Source organism: Rana temporaria, chromosome 3 (assembly GCF_905171775.1).
Source record: "Rana temporaria chromosome 3, aRanTem1.1, whole genome shotgun sequence".
NCBI lineage: Eukaryota > Metazoa > Chordata > Amphibia > Anura > Ranidae > Rana > Rana temporaria.
In genome coordinates this window covers 377,087,872-377,108,612 of record NC_053491.1, presented here as the reverse complement: position 1 = coordinate 377,108,612, position 20,741 = coordinate 377,087,872, and the positions used below count along the sequence as shown (strand labels likewise).

Genomic DNA, 20,741 nt, shown 5'->3' with positions numbered 1-20,741 from the left:
CTGGATGCTAGGCTATCTGAGGGCCTATCCAGAAGGAGAAAAGCAGCGTAAGATTGGGACTGCAACGAGACCATCCACCTTGCTACCAGAGACCACTATGAGTAAGCTGAGGCCAGTACCAGAGCACACTTCTCGACAGCCGGGGACAGTGAAGAAGTGAGAAAGCATCAACAAGTGCCAAGTCAGGGAACCAAGGACAGCAGAGCTGATGCTTGTGAAGTGCCAAGCCAGGGACCTAACATGTCAGCAGGGGTGAAGCTTGAGGAGTATCTGTGAGTACCAAGCCAGGGTCCCTGCATTGAAGCAGGAGTGATGCTTGAGGAAGATACTGAGTGGTACAGTGAAAGAGCCCATGGGGATCCAGTGGCTAGTGGATCTGAAGTCTAGCGAGAGAGACTGGGAGCTCATTGAGTGAAGACCCACAGTGAGTGAGTGTGGGGTAAATAGAACTGTTCGCATTGCAGATAATTGAATACCTTTACCGTTAGTAACAGTTACAAGATTGTTGCCATAAGAGACAACTGTCCTGCCTATGCGGAGGTGGTGTCCGGCTGGAGGCCTTCACCTGTGTAGCTGTCTACCTATAGAGGTCTCGGAGTCTGCTAATTAACATTGTATTTAGCAAAGGGTGTCAGGCCCTAACCCTCTCACCCACAGTTCTGTTTAAGAGACAATAAATCTCTTTGCATTCAAAAAGTGTCTGGCGCCCACCATTTCATCTTGCATTACACCCGCTATGCCTTGTAACCCACTCTACACTGAAGGATGTCAGCTGTCCCTAACTCTGAAGGTCCCCAATATGCTTCAGGGGCCCGGGAGTTTTCTACACACCTTACCAACCAATCCATGACTGCTTATTCTCTCTGCCAGTCACTTCACTGTCTTCCACTACCCCACCATATAAAATTCACAACATACAAGGCCATCCACAACATCGCCCCCCAGCTATATCACCAACCTCATCTGTAGATATCGCCCAAATCGTCCTCTCTGCTCCTCCACTTGTTACCTCCTCCCATGCTCTTCTCCAGAGCCTCTCCCATCCTCTGGAACTCTCTGCCCATGTATGTCCAGTCAGCCCTTACCCTGTCCGCCTTTAGGCGATCCCTGAAAACTCACTTATTCAGGGAAGCCTACCCCACCTCCACCTAAGAACTGTACCTGAGTCATCTCCATCAGATAATCCCCCGCAGCTATTTCCTTTTATACCACCTCCCCCTCCCTTTAGATTGTAAGCTCCATGAGCATGGCCCTCCTATTCCTCTAGTATTGAACTGTATTGTAATTCTACTGTTCCCCCTCTACATAAACTGTTGGCGTTATATATAACTTGTATAATAATAATAATAATACTTACCAACATTATGGCCCTGAACCCCAGGACACTGTTGATGCCACCCACGGTCAATATTTATTTAACCCACTTTATGGGTGAGCATAACTGAATAACATCCACTATGGGTTGGTCCTGTCTGAACATCACATCTTAATATGCAGGGATCACCTATCATGCCCATTTTACTGCATGGTCCTGTTTCTAAATATGCAGGGACGACCCAACATGATTAGAGCCTGAGGCTCTAATTGGCTTCAAAAAGGGTGGGCCTGGGGCGCAGAGCACAGCGTTCCGAGCCTAGCCACTTGTGTAACATTAGCAAATTAATATTCGCTAATGTTTTCCTGCTTCTCCTCCTGGCCAATCAGAAAGCGGGTCCTGAGACCCGATTGGCCAGGAGTCTTAGGACTCCCAGCCAATCGGGTCTCAGGACCCTTCTACTGTTCGGTCGGAAGGAGAAGCAATGGCCCCGGCTCTTCCTTCTGCAAGCTGCGGGCCATGTGCAGCGAGAAGCAGCAGGTGGAGGGGCAGCAACAGCTTATTCCAGGGGTCCTACCTCCGAACCCAGCAGTGCACCATGACCACCACCTCGTCATCATCCCCCTCTTCTCACCTCTACCGCAGCAACAGCAAGAGGACGCCACCCAGATTGACAGCTAAGGATAAGGTATATACATATATATATATATATATATATATATATATATATATATATATATATATAAATATAGCTGATGCTGCAATCCCAGGACATAGCTTGGGACACAGCATCAATGGGGCAGAAGGCCAAGATACAGGACTGTTTTGGTATGTTTGGCGGAATTGATATGTATATGAAAACTCCACATTATTTTCGGGACTGGAGACAATGGTCACCAGGACAAACAGAGAGAGTGAATCTGCCCGGGGAGGGGGGCACATACAGTACAAAATTCCTGAAAAAGGTTGTAACCCTTCCTTACTTTATCTAGAGCTAATGGCCTTATGATAGGGGGAACAGGGTATACAGGGCACTACGGGATTAATAGTTTAGTATCATGGGAAGGTCACGTATCAGGATTGGTTAATTGGTTGAGATGGGTGTGGCTGTGGATGGGGGGATGCAAAGGGTAGTTCAACCCCCTTTGGATCAGCAGGAATCCCCCCTCCTGCTCTGGTTTGTTTGTTTGTTTTTGATTGCTGTTTTATTTTGTTTTGTTAAAAAAAAAAAAAAGATTTTTGGTGGTTGGGGTCTTTGGAGGCGTTAATATCTCTGGAACAGTTCATAGGGTGACCCATCTAAGGTATGGTGTCCTCTATTGGACCCCAGTTAATGGTGGATTAACGGGGAAGTAGTAACAAGTGAAGTATCAGTGGTGAAGTGTGTTTGTCTCCGAGCCGGTGTTGCATGGCTGGGGATTAACTCTAAGGCCCTGTACACACAAGGAGACATGTCCGATGAAAACGGTCCGCGGTGTACACACCATCAGACCAAAATCCCCCCGGACGGTGACGTAGAAGACACCGACGTTCTCAAACACGGAAGTGCAATGCTTCCATGCGTGCATCGAATCAATTCGACGCATGCGCGGGATTTCGGGACGCTGGTTACACGTCATAACCAGCAGACATGTCCGATTAGGTGTACTAACCATCGGACATGTCCGACGGACATGTTTCCAGCGGACAAGTTTCTTAGCTTGCTAAGAAACTTTTGTCCGCTGGAAACCTGTCCGCTAGGCCGTACATGCGAACCAGTTTCAGCGGACATGTTCGACCGTGTGTACGCGGCCTAATACAAAATCTGAATTTGTCCTTTGGTGCTTCCCAAGACCAGCAACCTTTATAATATGGGTACTGGATTATGTATTGTTTCTGTTTTAAGAAATTGTTATGTTTATTTTGTTAATAAATGACCAACCTAGCCAAATTTTCTGCAGATCGGTGGCATTCATTATTTGTTCATAGTTACAGGTGTGGGAGGTTTGGGGTAGAATTATGTATGGTGGGTATACATCTGTGGTACCCTAATCATGTGATTTCTACTATTCGTCTACCAAGCAGTCTGTCAAATTATTTCTTTTTAATTGGGAAATGGTCAGATCACTCCACATATGGACAGTTTTTATTGGTCCCAATTTTCTGACCATGAATAGGATGGGATTGGTGCCATTTGAGTGGAGCATAGAGCGCAGTGGCGGCCCGTCCATAGAGGGCGCCCGGGCGCCGCCCCCCTCCCCCAATCAGTAAAAAAAAAAAAAAAAATCTAAAAAAAAAAAAAAAAAAAAAAAATGTTTATTTAAACATGTCCCTTTAAGGAATTTTTTTTTCCAAAAAAGGTACTTAGGTGCACTGTGTCCGAGCGCCGGGCGCTGGACACAGTGTTGTGTGGGTAGCGCCACGTCTGTGCAATCACGGGATTGCAGACGAGGCGCTACATTGGCAAAAAAAAAATGCCTTTGTGGCGTTCTCCATCGCGCCACTTGCTTCAGGCGCGATGGACTGTCTTTCTATGGCTTGGGTGCACACTTTCTGTGTGCACCCGCACGTCTCTGTGCTAGTCCCGACGTCTCAGGAAGAACCGGAAGTGACGTCGGGACTCAGGAGCTGAGTGCGCCTCGAAGCTATTTGCCAGCATGCCTGCAGTAACAGGTATGAACCCCCTCCCTACCTAATTAAAGTGTGTTTGATGTATGCAAGAGCCAGCAAACGGACCCCTTCCCGCACCCGACCTATAAAAAAAAAAAAAACTTTGGGCAAAAATACCGACCGTAGCGGCCGACCACCCTCCCCCCCCCCCGCCCGCTTATTCAGATGATTCAGATGTTTTTTTGTCAATAGGTGGAAAGAGCAGCATTAACGGCACCACCCAAACCAGGCTTGTTAAAAAAAAAAAAGTATTTAACATTGTTTTTATTTAATTTAACTGGTGGAAATAGCAGCTGTGACGGCACCCAACCCCCCCCCCCCCCCCCCCCACTTATTCATTTTTTTATTTGGACCCCCCCCCCCCCCCCTGCGTATTCAATTGGTTTTTATATTTAATTGGTGGAAATAGCGACTTGGGACTGGAAAGTTGCAGGATAAGTTGGACCTGATCAGAACCGTTCATATCTGTGCAACTTCAAGTCACAGCGACTTCGAAGTAGTCCCTGCATTACTTTTGTCCCACTTTGATGTGACTTGAGGTCCGTAAACCTCCAGAACACACAGGCATTGCTTCAAGTCGCTGCAAAATCGCAGCAAAAAATTGTGGCAGAATCTTGCGACTTTCAGGCTAAAACAGTCTGAAAGTTTGATGCGACTTAAAGCAATGCCTGTGTATTCTGGAGGTCTATGGACCTCAAGTTGCATCAAAGTGCGACCAAAGTAATGCAGGGACTACTTTGAAGTCGCTGTGACTTGAAGTCGCACAGATATGGGGTACGACTTGTCATGCAACGTTGAATTCCCAAGTCGCAGGACAAGTAATGCAGTATGTCTTCAGTCTCTGGTAATCTTGTGCAGTATGTCCACAGTCTCTGATAATTTCGTGCAGTATGTGTGCAGTCTCTGGTCATCTCGTGCAGTATGTCCGCAGTCTCTGGTCATCTCGTGCAGTATGTCCACAGTCTCTGATCATCTCGTGCAGTATGTCCGCAGTCTCTGATCATCTCGTGCAGTATGTCCGCAGTCTCTGGTCATCTCGTGCAGTATGTCCGCAGTCTCTGATAATCTCGTGCAGTATGTCCGCAGTCTCTGGTAATCTCTTGCAGTATGTCCGCAGTCTCTGGTAATCTCGTGCAGTATGTCCGCAGTCTCTGGTAATCTCGTGCAGTATGTCCGCAGTCTCTGATAATCTCATGCCCATTTAGAGTCCTTCATAACTAACAGTGTAATTTTTTAGTTTGTTTGCGCCAATCTGTAAGCCTGCGCTATATACCATGATTTGTGATGCTGGGGCTATATACTCTGTGCTGTGATGCTGAGCTGTATACTCCTGACACTATGAGTGGAAGCAAGTGGAATACAGGGGACGGAGTGGGTGTATTCTATAGGGGGTGTGGCTTATGAGAAGTGGGAGGGACCAAATGTGGAGGGGCGGGGTCTTGCGCCCCCCCATCCTAAAATGTCACCAGCCGCCACTGATAGAGCGTTCCACTTTTTTTTCTTTCTACCATTGGAGAGGTGAATTCGGTCATTTTTGTTGTTGATGTTGTGATTGTTTTGTCGAATTTCTGAATTTGTCACAAGGGAATCAGCAGACTGGCAACACGAGAGAGGTCATCTTGGTTCACAAATTATCATCAGAAATGTGTTTGTTCTTTGTACATAGGGCGGGGTTGTAGTTTAACCAGGAATATCCAGGATCCCGGACGTGTGAACTGTAAACACGCCATCGAGGTTTGCCTTAAAGGGCACAAGTCACAGAGGTATAATTTCACAGCATGATTAATAAGTCAGTTTGTTGAAAGTTAAGTAGAAGATTTACCAGTATACGTGTTTGTTAAAGTTCACAGAGAAGCATTTAACCACTTCCATACAGGTCACTTATACACCTTCCCGCCCAGACCAATTTTTAGCTTTCAGTGCTGATGCACTTTAAATTACAATTGCGCGGTCATGCTACACTGTACCCAAACTAAATTTTTATCATTTTGTACCCACAAATAGAGCTTTCTTTTGGTAGTATTTGATCACCTCTGGGATTTTTATTTTCTGAAAAAATAAATAAAAAAATGACCGAAAATTTAGAAGAAAAACATTTTTTTTTGTTTCCGTTATAAAACATTGTAAATAAGTACGTTTTCTCCTTCACTAATGGGCACTGATGGTACTGCACTGACTGGCACTGATAAGGTGGCACTGATGGGCACCGATGAGGTGGCACTGATGTGGTGGCATTGATGATGGGCACCAATATGCGGCACTGATGGGCGTCACGGATGGGCACTGATGGGCGTCACGGATAGGTGGCACAGATGTGCATAGATAGGCAGCACAGATGGGCAGGGATAGGCGGCACGGATGGGCAGGGATAGGCGGCATGGATGGGCAGGGATAGGTGGCACGGATGGGCAGGGATAGGCGGCACGGATGGGCAGAGATAGGCGACACGTATGGGCACTGATAGGTGGCATGGATGGGCACTGATAGGCGGCATGGATGGGCACTGATAGGCGGCAAGGATGGGCATAGATGGGCACTAACTAATGTGTTGTACTAATGGATGCCAATCAGTGCCAAACAATGCCTGCCAATCAGTGATGCCCATTGTGGGCACTGATTGGCATCCATTGTGGCACTGATTGGCACCCATTATGTGTCATCCCTGGTGGTCTAGGGTGGCATACCTTTGATTTAAATCCCTGGTGATCTAGTGGAATCCCTGGTGGTCCAGTGGGCATCCCTGGTGGTCCAGTGGGCATCCTCAGGGGGGGCTGTGCTGATAATCGATCAGCACAAACCCCCCTGTCAAAGGAGCAGCCGATCGGCTCTCCTCTACTCGCGTCTGACAGGCACGAGTGAGGAAAAGCCGATTACCGGCTTTTGCTGTTTACATCGTGATCAGCCGTGATTGGACACGGCTGATCACGTGGTAAAGTGTCTCAGTGAGAGACACTTTACCTAGATCGGTGTTGCGGGGTGTCAGACTGACACCCCGCAACACCGATCGCCGCGATGCGTGCCCCGGGGGCGCGCAGCGGCTCAATATCCTGAGGACGTCATATGACGTCCAGTCAGGATTAAGCAACCACTTTGCCGCCGTCAATCTGTCATTGGCGGGCGGCAAGTGGTTAAACACTTCAGGAAGCTATCTCAACAGAAGGCATGTTACATAGCAGGCAAGTTGGAAAAAAGACACAAGTCCATCAAGTCCAACCCATGTGTGTGATTATATGTCAGTTATACCTTGTATACCCCTGTATGTTGTGGTCATTCAGGTGCTTATCTAATATTTTTTTTTAAATAATCGATGCTCCCCACTGAGACCACCGCCTGTGGAAGAAAATTTCACATCCTAACCGCTTACAGTAAAGAACCCTCTACACAGTTTAAGGTTAAACCGCTTTTCATCTAATTTTAGTGACTGGCCACATGTCTTATTAAATTACCTTTTGCTGAAAAGTTTTATCCCAATTGTGGGGTCACCAGTATGGTATTTGTAAATTGAAATCATATCCCCTCTGAAGCGTCTCCTCTCTAGAAAGAACAAGTTCAGCGCTCGGAACCTTTCCTTATAACTAAGGTCCTCCAGTCCCTTTATTAGTTTTGTTGCCCTTTTCTGGACTCTCCCCAGTTACAGCACATCCTTCCTGAGGACTGGTACCCAGAACTGGACAGCATACCCCAGGTGCGGCCGGACAAGAGTCTTGTAGAGTGGGAGAATTATTGTTTTATCTCTGGAGTTAATTCCCTTTTTAATGCATGCCAATATTATGTTTGCTTTGCTTGCAGCAGCTTGGCATTGCATGCCATTGCTGAGCCTATCATCTACTAGGACCCCCAGGTCATTTTCCATCCTAGATTCTCCTCAGAGGTTCTCCCCCTAGTGAGTAGATTGCATTCATATTTTTTCCACCCAAATGCATTATTTCACATTTTTCTACATTAAACCTCATTTGCCATTGTAACGAGACCCTTGCTCGTTCGGTTCCACTCTCCCGACACTCCTCTGCTGCTGTTGAATCAGATTGCGGATCGCAACGTCTGATGGTTCGGTCATCCAAGGCTCCAGGATCCGAACTACAGCTATGTGCCGTTTGAAATCCATCAGAACAAACACCAGGCAGGCTGTATGTAAGTTCAAACAGGAAACTCTTTTAATGGATGCACACAACAGCAGTTCGAACACCCCGCCCCCAACAACCACTTTCCTATTGGTCAATTGTAAATACATTGTAGTTCTCAATTAGGTCCTCTTAGCAATGCAAATGAGGACATGAAACCGGGTCAGCAGGGATTGGTCCAATAGCTTGAATAGGAGGACTGATATGTGTAATGAGACAGAAGCCCCAGGGGGCAATCAAAGTACACAAACAGCCAGACACAGAACAATGCTTTTCCTCCAGACCATTGAGCCGTCTGGAGGGGGGGTTAGCCTTAAGACAGGGCAGAAGACCCCCCACTGTGTAACTGATTTCAAGGAGAAACACTTCCACAGGCCAATGACAGCCATGTAGTTGCCCACTCCATTAAATTGTTCAGATCTTCTTGCAAGGTTTCCACATCCTGCAAAGTAGTTATTGCCCTGCTTAGCTTAGTATCATCCGCAAATAGAGAGATTGAACTGTTTATCCCATTCTCCAGGTTGTTTATGAGGGTATAAAAGAGAAGAGAGGCACCTCTAAGTGTAGCAATAAGTTGCTAAATGTCATACCTTCATTAAATGTAACCTTATTGCTACACTTATGCCTCGTACACACGGTCGGACTTTTCCGAGAAAAAAAGTCAGACAGGCTTTTTTTTCTCAGAAAGTCCGGCCGTGTGTAGTCTCCATTTGACTTTTTTTGGTCAGAAGATAGAGAACCTGTTCTCTATCTTTCCGTCGGACTTCCGACAGACTCACGGCGGACTTTTGCATGGTTAAAAGTCTGACCGTGTGTACGAGGCATTAGAGGCTCCTCTCTTCTTTTTTATACTCAGTTGTGACATGACGCTACTCTTATATCAAGACATCGCTTGTATATCAAGGCAAAATGTATTAAAACATTTTGCTTGTCTTGCAAAACGCTCTCAAACCAAGTTACTCTCAAACCAAGGTTTTACTGTAAATTAAATAGAATTGGTCCCAATACAGAACCCTGGGGGACCCCACTTTCCACCCCGAACCATTCTGAGTACTCCCCATGTATCACTACCTTCTGAACTCGCCCCTGTAGCCAGTTTTCAATCCATGTACTCACCACGTCTATGGCCTTCCTTTATCTAGAAGTCAGCTCACCTCCTCATAGAAGGTTAATAGATTGGTTTGAGGAGAACGATTCCTCATGAATCCATGCTGATTACTGCTAATGATACCATTGTCATTATTAAAATCTTGTATATAATCCCTTATCATCGCCTCAAGAGCTTGCATATAGTTGATGTTAGGCCAACTGGTCTGTAATTCCCAGGGATGTATCTTGGCCCTTTTTTAAATATTGGTGCTACATTGGCTTTTCTCCAATCAGCTAGTACCACTCCAGTCAGTAGACTGTTCGTAAAAATTAGGAACAATGGTCTGGCAATAACTTGACTGAGTTCCTTAAAGACCCTTGGGTACAAGCTATCTGGTCCCGGTAATTTAAGTTTTTCAAGTCTAATTCTAACTTTGTCCTCTGTTAGCCATAAGGGTGTTTCCTGTGACATGTCATTAGGATAAACATTGCAGTTTTGGTTACTGAAGCCCCCCAATTCCCTAGTGAACACTGAGGAAAATAATAAATTCAATACTTTCATCATCTCTCCATCCTGGGTAACCAGATTCCCTTCATCATTCTTTATGGGACCAATATGATCAGACCTCCCATTTTTACTATTTATGTACTTAAAGAATTTCTTGGGCTTTTTTTACTCTCCTCCGCTATGTGCCTTTCATGTTCTTAGCCACCCTGATTGCACCCTTACATTTCTTATTGCATTCTTTGTAAAGTTGGAATGCTGATGATGATCCCTATTTTATATGCATTTTTACTTTGGATTTAAGCCACCCAGGACTTTTATTAGCTCTTCTAAATTTATTTCCTATTGGGATGCACTGGCTAATGCCCTTATTTAATATGTTCTTATAGCATACCCATTTTTCCTCTGTGTTCTTTGTTCCTAAGATCTCAATTATTATCTTCTAGCAAGAATCGTAGTTTAAGGAAGTTGGCTCTTTTGAAATTCAGTGTCTTTGTATTCCCCTTATGTTTCCTATTTGTGCGATTTATACTAAAACGAATTGACCTGTGGTCGATGTTTCCTAAATTACCCCGTATTTCCACATCCGTGATCAGGTCTGTATTGTTAGTAGTCAGTAGGTCTAGTAATGCTTTGTTTCTAGTTGGTGCATTTACCACCTGACCCATGAAATTGTCCTGCAAGACATTTAGGAACTGACGAACCTTAGATGAATGTACAGTTCATTCCACCCAGTCTATGTCTGTATAATTAAATTCCCCCATTATAATGACACTTCCCATTCTTGCCGCTAATCCAGATTGTGAAAGGAGGTCTGCCACCGCAACCTCATTCTGGTTAGGGGGCCTATAGCATACTCCCAGTATTACTTTCCCCCCTTTGTAGCTCTACCCATGAGGATTCCACCTCCTCCCTTTTTCCCTTGGTGATGTCTGCAGATATAAAGGATAGGTATATTAAATAGACCTTTGAGCTACCCACCACACAATAATATATAGGTATCCATCATAGCACATGTATAGAGACTTATAGAGACTCAAACATCAAATATCAAAGATCTGAAGCTCTGATCACAGGGCAATATCATAGACAGATGCAGACTAGGACTTCCACATATGCATTGCAGGTAAAAGCACAGAAAAATCAAGTATTTTAAATGCTTGTATTAGTTTTATTGTTTGTTTGTTTTTTGTTATTCAATTAGAAATCCTTGGGCTGCACTGTAATGGAGCTGAGGCCGGAGGTGGAGCTGAGGCTTTCCACATATAAATCTCTCTTCTAGTTAGTGTTTGGCTGTACCCTTAACAACATCACTATGACAAAACGCATAGGGAGGAGCTTCATGGACTCAGAAGAGAGGGCGTGGAATTCTAGGTGCTACTGGCTTAAGTTGATTTCCTCTTAGTGAAACTAGGCTGTAGAACTGGGAACTGTGGTGGAGGTGGCGGCTTTGCACTTTGATGCACCTGCTGCTGAGAATTCAAATGTAAATGTGAATGCATGTATGTTTTAAATAAATACATTTTTGAATGCAGTTTACACAAGGCTTTTTTCTCTTCTTTGAGTGGCGTTTGACTGTGTAGTGTTTGTTATCAAATCCATTGATCAAACACAGAGGCATCTACCTGCAATTTATTGATCCAAATTTCAGGTTATATAAAGCTCCAGTTGCTCTAATACTGTATATTAGGGCTCATTTGGGAGGTAAGCATAGACCATTGGGGGTAGACGGTGGAGGCTTTCGTGTTTTTTTTGGATCTGAAGTTGCACAATTGTTCTGGACATATAATTGGAAGGTTTTTTTTTTTTTAAAGCAATGTGATCATGGACTTTATTGTAGTTTGCATCTGTCACGTTTTAAAAGTCTCACTTGCAGCTTTTTTTCCCATAAATTATTTTCATTCGCTTGCAATGGGGCTCTGAGCTTGCAAGAAAATGTAACTTCTTCAGGATGTGTCAATACCCTACCATAGCCCCCTCCTTTCACGCCATACCCCTCTCCTCTTTTAATAGTGTCTATTTTCTGTCTGTGCTGGCCCAGCTTCTTCATCTCTCTAAAATCTTTTATGAAGCAGCCGGGGCAGAGAGAAGGGTAACACTACCTACTAATTAACTAACCACACACACACATTGTACAATTTCTGTAAAATCTCCTTTAATGTTTCTTACTGCTGTGCAGCGTGAAGGCCTTTTTTTAAACAATCCATTCAATTTATAAATTACCAGATAGGTTTACACATTGCATAGATGTTGGTTAATATAAAGGAAGTTATACAGAGTTTGCACGATCAAAATTTAAATTTTGTGGCTTGTTTTAGGAATATGACTATAAACAAAAAAATGTTTTGTGGAGAAAAATTGTCTTCTTTATTCTTGCTTTTATAAGGCATTATTTAGAGGTGTGGATTATTCCTTTAAGCTAATCCTTTTTTCTTTCAGGTCAGTGTGGTGGCCATTTTAGGCTTGATATTGCTCTGCCTCCCATATCAGCCAGATGAGAAGACATCCGGGCAGTTTGCCTTAAAGGTAAGAAGAATCCAAATGATTCATCCAATAATAAAAATAAAACTTGATATGATTGCATGTTAAAGGTTTGCTGAGTAAGCTAAAGCTAAGCTCCTGGCAAACAGCTACATACACCATCAAAATACATACTGTATATGGGAGTTGTTTTACTTGGCAAAAGTTTTTTCTTTTTATCCATCCAGTCTTGAGATTTAAAAAGCCTTGCCATACAGCACAATCTGGTAATCTGAACTGCAGTTAAAGAGGTTGTAAAGTATTTGTACCTATAGGTAAGCCTAGAGAAAGGTTTACCTATAGGCACTGTAAATATCTCCTAAACATGTACCGTATAGGAGATATTTACTGTATACTGCGCCGATGATGTCATTGGCGCATGCGCTCTGAAGGAACGGTCATTTCTTCAGGAGCGAGTGCTGTGACTGGCAGCTCCGGTGCTCATGTGCAGGAGTGATGTCACGTGGCTCCGGCCAGTCACAGAGTAGGATTCCGTGGCCCCGGAAGGAAGATGGGCAAAGATGGATGTGGTCTGCAGCGGGGATGAGGCGGGCTTCGTTTGCAGGTATGTGTCACATAACGTGCTAGTATGCATTGCACACTAGCACATTATGCTTTTATCTTGCAGAGAAGAGGGAAAAAATGTTTTCCCCGTAGAGTTTACTTCCTCTTTAAGCAACCCAGCTTGGCTACTTGCCTTCCCCCAGCCTGTGACTGGTCATTGGAGAAGCAACAGACTGATAAGGTCATCTTTCTACTTTCTCCTGTTAGTATATTACTTGTCAACACATATGAATGTAGAACATCTAATTGACCTAAAAGTCCTGCCACCCCTCCTCCTTTCCCAGTCTGGGTTCTGCCAAAGTCAGGTACTTACACTTGCTGCATTGAAAATACATTTATTGAAATAAAAGAAGAGCCGGCACTTAGTGGAAAAAAAATTTCTGCTAGCATTAAAGGTAAATATGCCCAAACCTTTGCTATGAAATGTAATAAAAAGTGCAGCACTCAAAAATTAGAAAATGTGGAATGTGTCAAAAGTTATGTTTTTAAATATTTGAATAGAAAATTAGTCCATATACAGTATATACAAATCTTTAATAGTGACAGTTCATAGGGATGTTGACACCTCTCAATGATTTTTAAGTCTTTCTGAACTCTCCAACAACTTCGTCAATGTGTCCCACCACCAATCCAATGCACTCACCAGAACGTATGGCTGCACAAATTATAGGCAGCAGGCTTGGCTCAATGACTTCCTTCAAAAATCAACAGTATGACCCTGGAGATGGTCCCTTTAAAAAGATGACCCTAAGGAGATGGCAATAGCCTGGACTAATTCATAATTGAAAACAACAGATGGATGGCAGGACTAAGTGGAAGAGATGTTCCCCAAAAAATAAAGTCAAAGAGAGTATATATAGTGTAGTATTTAAATGATCTAGAGAACAAAAAAGTAAAAGAGAAATAAATGTAATCTTAACAAAAGTTATCCACAATGTGGACCACCACCAATCCAATGCACTCACCAGATCAGATGGCTGATCAGATCGGGAGTGGAGAAATAGTACTGACATCATCGACGGTGCATTGTGTGTATGCGGTGGTCATAGTTGTAAGTCCAGGATACCATTGTTTTACTCATATTTTCAATAAACACTACACTATATATCTTCAATTTGGCTCTATCTTTGGTAAACACTTGTTCCATACAGTCCTACCATCCACTTGGGCGTTGCTCCATGTTACAAATCTGGTCTGTGCCATATTGAGAGGTCCATTTTCTTAGGGAACGTCCAAAAAGTGTGAATTGTTGGGACCTGACAATTTCAACTGTGCCTAATTGTTGTTCACATTTTTTGTGCAGCCATCTGATCTGTTGAGTGTATTAGATTGGTGGTGGTGCACACCATGGATAATCTTTCTTATGATCACTTTTATTTAACTGTAGCGCCCCCTTGCTTTCAGCATGGGCACTACGCTTTAATTGAGTGGGGAACGGGAGAGTTACCTTGCTCCCATTCAATGTTTGCCTAAATTTGATGATCTCTGTCATTCTGGAAGTTCCACTCGGTCAGACTGTGGTCAGGGAGTGCAGTGCCACCCCTGGCCGGCAGCTGGCGCTAGAGGGGTTCTGGCAGAACAGATCTTCTCCCAGCAGCCAATTAGAGGATGTTTTCCCTCGCGGGGCATGGGGGAGGGTATATCTGTGAGAGAGGTCATGTGTCGAAAACTTTCCGCTGGGTCCCTGTTCCAGGTGCGGTACCCACCTTCAGGGTACGCGCATCCATGGACCCCGCCAGCGTGGCCCACCTGGCCAGAGCTGAAATTTGCAGCGAACCTCTTCCTAATGAGAGAAGGGACCCCAGTGCCCCACTGGGGTCCGAAGCCTATTTTCTGTCCTTATTTACTTAAGTCCTCTATTGAAATTGGCCTGTGGCAGGGGCCCTAGAGACAGGTCTGTGTGAGAGACCTGTTCCTCCCAGTATCATTCAGAGTGACTCTCCGGCTGCCAGGCCTATTATAGGGGTCTGTCCGGGGGCACTTTACCCACTCCAAGCAGAGTGGCGATGTATATATATTCAGTTTAATGCAGAGCAGTATATTGCTCAGTTCTATATCCAGGCCTGATACCGCATGGTTCTATTTCTTTCTTCATCAACCTTGACCTTCCTAATGTATGTTGCTGTTGGCCTGGACAATAAAGCATTGAAAACTCTTTATTGGATGTCTGTACCTCCACTCACTGTTGCTATTCTCACCGTTACACCCTTAGACACTGCCAGGGTAACTTAGTAGGCCAGTCCCAAATAATTTAGCGGCTCCTTCGGGGGTAGCGCTACATAACCTTTACTTTTTATTTGTTCCTTATATCTTTTAAAGACTACACTATACAGTATATACTCCTTTTGACTCTATTTTTGGGGAGCATCTGTTCCACTTAGTTCTGTCATCTATCTGTTGTCTTCAATGGTGAATTAGTCTGGCCGTTGCCATCTCCAGGGGGTCATCTTCTTAAAGATACTTTCTCCAGATTCATACTGTTGGTTTTTGCAGGATGTCATTCAGCCCAGTCTGCTGCCTATAATTTGTGCAGCCATACGCTCTGGTGAGTGCATTGCATTGGTGGTGGGACACATTGACAAAGTTGTTGTAGAGTTCAGAAAGACTTATATATCACTTAGAGGTATCAACATCTCTATCAGGGCCGATCCTAGGGTCACAGACGCCTGGGTGCAGAAATATTTCTGGCTCCCCCACATGGGCGTGGTCATCTTACTAACTCCTCCCTTTTACACATGTTTCTACGGCTACGACTCAAACACAGAGATGCTCCCCTAAGAAGTCTTCATTAGTGTCCCCATCAGAGTCCCCCCCCCAGCAGTTGCCCCCCATCAGAGCCGACCCACAGCTGGTGTCCCCCATCAGAGTCCCCCCCAGCAGGTGTGCCCCATCAGAGTCCCCCCCAGCAGGTGTCCCCCATCAGAGCCTCCCAGCAGGTGTCCCCCATCAGTTCCCCCCCAGCAGTTGCCCCCCATCAGAGCCCCCCCCCACAGCAGGTGTCCCCCATCAGACCCCCCCTACAGCAGGTGTCCCCATCAGAGACCCCCCCACATCAGGCGTCCCCATAGATCAGTACTTGTCCAATAGATCCCTGTAGCTCGGGCGCGCTGGGAACAGAAGCACATTACAGGGGGCGGGGCATACGTGGCATCTTTGGTTACTTGGAGGGTGGCACTCAGAGAGCATTTCTGGAAGTGCACGGGATGATTGGCAGCAGCTCCGGCCAACCCAGAAGCCTCTCATCACACCGCCTATGGGAGAACAGCCGACACACGCAGAGGGGGCGGGGCAGACAGGAGACTGCTCCATGCACACCGGACAGAATCAATTAGTGGAGCCTAGTGCCGGAAAGTGTTCCGGTAATAGGCTCCACTGTGGTACCCAGCCTGGATTCCGGATTCCGAGAGGTATGCGCTCTTGTCAGTTGCCAGCAGAGAGAGCAAGCGGGATGGGAAACCGCAGCACCCACTACATGCGCTCTGCCTCTGGACACAGACAAGGAGAAGGAAGGGGAGCACTTTGGAGCTTCGGCGCCCCCACCTCTGCGGCGCCTGGGTGCGGAGCACCCCGTGCACCCTGCCTAGGATCGGCCCTGATCTCTATGAACTGTCACTCTCAAAGATTTGTATATGGATATAGACTAATGATCTATTTAAATATTTTAAAACATGATTTTTGGTAAAGTTTGCACTTTATGACACATTCCACAGTTCTTCATTTGTGAGCGCTGCATTCGTTTTTTGGATTTTTTTCCAATATTTTCATATAGTGGATTTGTTAATCTGGCCAGTGTGGTCTCATACACAGGGCCATACAGCATAGAGAACCTATGTAATGACACTCCCAGGACCTGAGAGGTGGCTGTACGCAGTGGTAAACTGGGGGTTATGTAAAGCACCAGCATGCGCACTGATACATGCTTCCAAGTGTGCAGACCTCCCACTGGCTGCAATTCATTTTTTTCTAGCAGCAAAAAGGCAATGCAGGGTGATCCTATAGCTGCTACATGGACCTTACACCAAACATTCACTTGTCAGCTGGTAACACAAGGCAAGCTATAACAATATATAAACAGATTTTTTTCTTTCTCTCTATCCGCTTAGTAGTTTATATCACAGTTTTATTATTAGGTTATTGTTGACAGTCCGTGCTCTCTGTATCCAGAAGGCACCTGCGTGCACTTCCCAGGGAAAACAATAATATAAAGCTCCTGGTATTATTACATTTTTGTGCTCCCATTCAGGGCCATCTTTAATGTTGATTGGACCATGGGCAAACAATTTTTTCTGTACACAACAATAGGTGGGCAGCATTAGTAGCAGCACTTCACACTGAGATATCAGGACACAGCACAGGAATAAAACTTCAAGGGACAAGGGAATTTAAACTGGGATAGTTGGCAAGTTTGAGGCAGCTGCCTTGGGCGCCACGACAATGACAGGGCCCAGGGCAGCTTACCCTTTTGCCCTGCCTTTAAGACGGCCGTGCTCCCATTTCCAGATTATTGAGCTAAGTGAGTATATTGGTTTTTCTTTTATAGTGATTACCAAATCCTCTAAAATTTCCAGATTCTCATGGTGGATCTGTATCCTGATACCCCCTCCCACACTTACACTCAGCGGAGGACTGGGCTTGAGGGCAAGGGGCATGTTCTCACTGAGTCAGTACTAGTAAGATTTGCATGATTGGTGCCCCAAAGTGACGATACTTCACCAGCCAGAAGTCAATCATAGCAAGACCCGCAGTCAGTGACACATGCTGGGTGTTATATAGCTACCTGCACTATGTTCAGATCTGCGATCACAGCGTATGGCAGAGATCTGTCATGTGACTGAATGCCACGAGCTGCAATGGGAACTTGGGTGCTTGTGTCTCTGCAAATCACGTCCTTTAAGAATGCCCACCTTTCACCGTCCCCACCAATCAATGAGTTTCCATACACGCTTTGAAAGGTACAATTCATTTAGCCCACAGACATCTGTCAATACTATGAAAGGGCTAGCTGGTTGTTTTTTTCCCCAGGCCAAAGGTTCCTAGTCCTCCCCTGCATACACTTCATGATCATTATATTGGATGACCGATATATTAGGCCAGTTCACACATTACTGCTTTGGTGTACAATCTTTCTTCAATCTCATTTACATCCTCCAAAACTACTAGGTAGAATCACGGACCGAACATTTTTGAGATGGGAATGAGGGACACCTATCAGCAAAAGTATGCTCGATCCTACGTTCCACTGAAAAAATGGTGCTCCCCCGCCATCCAGCAGTGGACTGTTCCTGGTCTATGGAGCCTGCTTTGGGCTTGATGCCTTCAGAAATAGTCCACAAATCAAGACTGCTGGAACCTGGGGGTGCCAGACAGGTCTTGTGCTAGTAGGATTGGAGGTTTAGGAAAGTATATCTCCTTCCTCCTCTCTTCTAGGCAAAAATAAACATTTAACCCTTAGGCCCCTTTCAGACGTCCGCTCCGCTCGTCCGTTCATTACAAGTCCGTTTACGGACTTGTAATGAATCCCTATGGGATTGCGTCCGTTAGCGGATGGAGCATCCACTAACGTCCGCGACCATCCACGTCCGTCGGGATCCGCTTTTGCGAACGGAAGAAAACCTATTTTTCTTCCATCCGGTGGAACGGATCGGATGCAGACGGACAGACGGTCCGTCTGCATCCGATTCCCCATAGGGGAGAGCGGAGCAGAGGCAGGGCGGTCTCTGCACTGTGTGCGGGGACCGCCCTATCCGCCGACAGCTCAGCGGGGATGACAGATGATCCCCGCTGAGCTTTGGCGGACACACGGAGCGGACACAAAAACGGTCCGCTCCGTGTGAAAGGACCCTTATGCAGTGCAGGTACAGCCCCACTGCATGGGAAAACTTTTTTTTATTTTTTTGCCCGAAGTTGGGTTTTAATAAGTGTTGGCAGTTTTCAAAGATATTGTAAAATCAGATTGTCAGGTTTATGGACCTAATGATAACAGGGTGCTCCCAAAATGCTTTATGCCTATAGTATTGATCCATTTAGTTGGTGAGCAGAGGTCAAGGTAGTAAGCATTGCATGACTGGTGCCCCAAAGTGGAGATAGTTCACCAGCCAGTGGACCCCTTCATCTGTGCGCAAGTAAAGTGTTTCCCCTGTGATAGTTAATTGGCATATTTGGATCAGTGCCACACCTAGTAAAGATGCAAGAGGATCAGGATGACAAGACAGGGAGCAAGTAGCTTTTCCACATGCGACAGGTTTGTATTAAAAAAAAGAAATCTCCTGCAAATTAAATGAACTTTATGGTTTTCCTTTATTATGTCATTAAATAAATCTTTAATCTACCAAGTGGTATTAAAATATCCCCTTAGGGGCACTGAAATGAAGTGATTTGTAAGTAAACCAGTTGACCAAAAAATGTCACCTTTGTAATAAAACCTTATCTGAGAAATAATTTTCAGGCCAAAACGTGATTTATACACGTTTCATGTCCTAAAACATTATTAACCCATTTGGAATTTTGCGGTGTTAAACTGTAGGAGGGAAATATTTTTTCACTCCACACCATTTAAGGACAATATGACTTAATGACTTCCCACATAGTACAGAACACAAGAACATCATCTATTTTCTATTATATTGTGCAGTCTGTGCCACTACTCACGGGCTTGCTAATTACCTGAACTTTGATTACCCCCACATCAGAAAACACTCTTTGGTCCATGATCTTGATGGTTTTCAGTAATGTGGCTACCCCAGATGACAGGCAAAGAGTTTATTTTTCAGGTCACGTGTAAGGCCTCGTACACACGACCAAGTTTCTCGGCAAAAACCAGAAAGAAACTTGCTGGGTTTTTTTTTTTTGCCGAGGAAACCGGTAGTGTGTACATTTTTCGGCGAGGAAACTGTCGAGGAACTCGTCGAGCCAAAAAGAGAGCATGTTATCTTTTTTCTCGACGGGAATGGAGAAAATTGGCCCGCCAAGTTCCTCGACAGCCTCACAAGGAACTTGACGAGCAAAACTATGTGTTTCGCCCGTCGAGTTCCTCGGTCGTGTGTACGAAGCGTGAGATTTCCTTCCATCTGAGAAAAAAATAAGGAACATCATCAATTAACCATGCAAAAGTAACATTTGTCTTTGCTCCACTTTTTATAAATTGTCTTTTTTTAACACGGTTGTCTTTTTTTTTCTTTTCCAGCTCTTGTATTTCCTTCTGTGTGCCCTTGGAATTATCATCTGTGTTCTAGCCGTGGCCTTTGCAGCTCACCATTACACCCACATCACAAAATATTCCTGCAAGATGGCAGAAGACTCCTGCCAGTGCACATTGGACCCTTCCGACCCACTAAGCCGCACTTTTCTTTACCAGACTGTGGCCGACTGCGACACGGTCACCAGCACTATCAAGCTCTTCGTCCTGCTGCAAATCACACTGAACTTACTGCTGTCCCTTGTCTGCCTAGCCGCTTGCTTTGTCATGTGGAAGGATCGTTACCAGGTGTTCTACGCAGGCACCTGGTTTCAAGGCTCTGCCACCAATGAAACCCCACAACAAAAAGTATAGCATCTTGTACATAGGACTTAAGAACTCTATAAACTCACCTTCCTGCAAGAAAAGAGATCGCGTTGTATTTATACAAGAAATGAGATTACAGCAGGCAGTGCATATAGACTGGGGTCCCAATATAGAAGAGAGGACCCATTCAAACGTATTATTATAATAATATTCCTCCATTTTCTGTGACCACCAAGTAACTGCTATTTGTATCCTCCCTTTACACCATCCATTAGCTTTTGGGCTGAAGTTTTGGTTCTGTCTCTGCAGGAAGGGAACCATCTGTTGCTGGGTGACCACCTATGCCTTATTTTGCCATAGATGACCACTAAAACTGCAAAAACAAATCCTATGGCCAATTCTGAAAGAACCTTTTGAATGAAAAATAAATCAGGTGCTTTGGTGTTTACACATCTCCAAACCAAGCTCTCTTTTCCA

The 20,741-nt window shown here is 45.0% G+C and overlaps 1 protein-coding gene across 1 annotated transcript in view; it reads left to right on the top strand.

Annotated features, from left to right (window-relative positions):
- SSPN (sarcospan) overlaps positions 1 to 20,492 on the top strand; it is a 51,723-nt gene extending 31,231 nt beyond the window's left edge. The window contains exons 2-3 of the mRNA XM_040345608.1: positions 12,119 to 12,205; positions 19,947 to 20,492. Of these exons, the coding sequence (XP_040201542.1) occupies positions 12,119 to 12,205; positions 19,947 to 20,312 (453 nt within the window). The 3' untranslated portion in view covers positions 20,313 to 20,492. The remainder of the gene's footprint in view (positions 1 to 12,118; positions 12,206 to 19,946) is intronic.
- Positions 20,493 to 20,741: the final 249 nt, after the last annotated feature.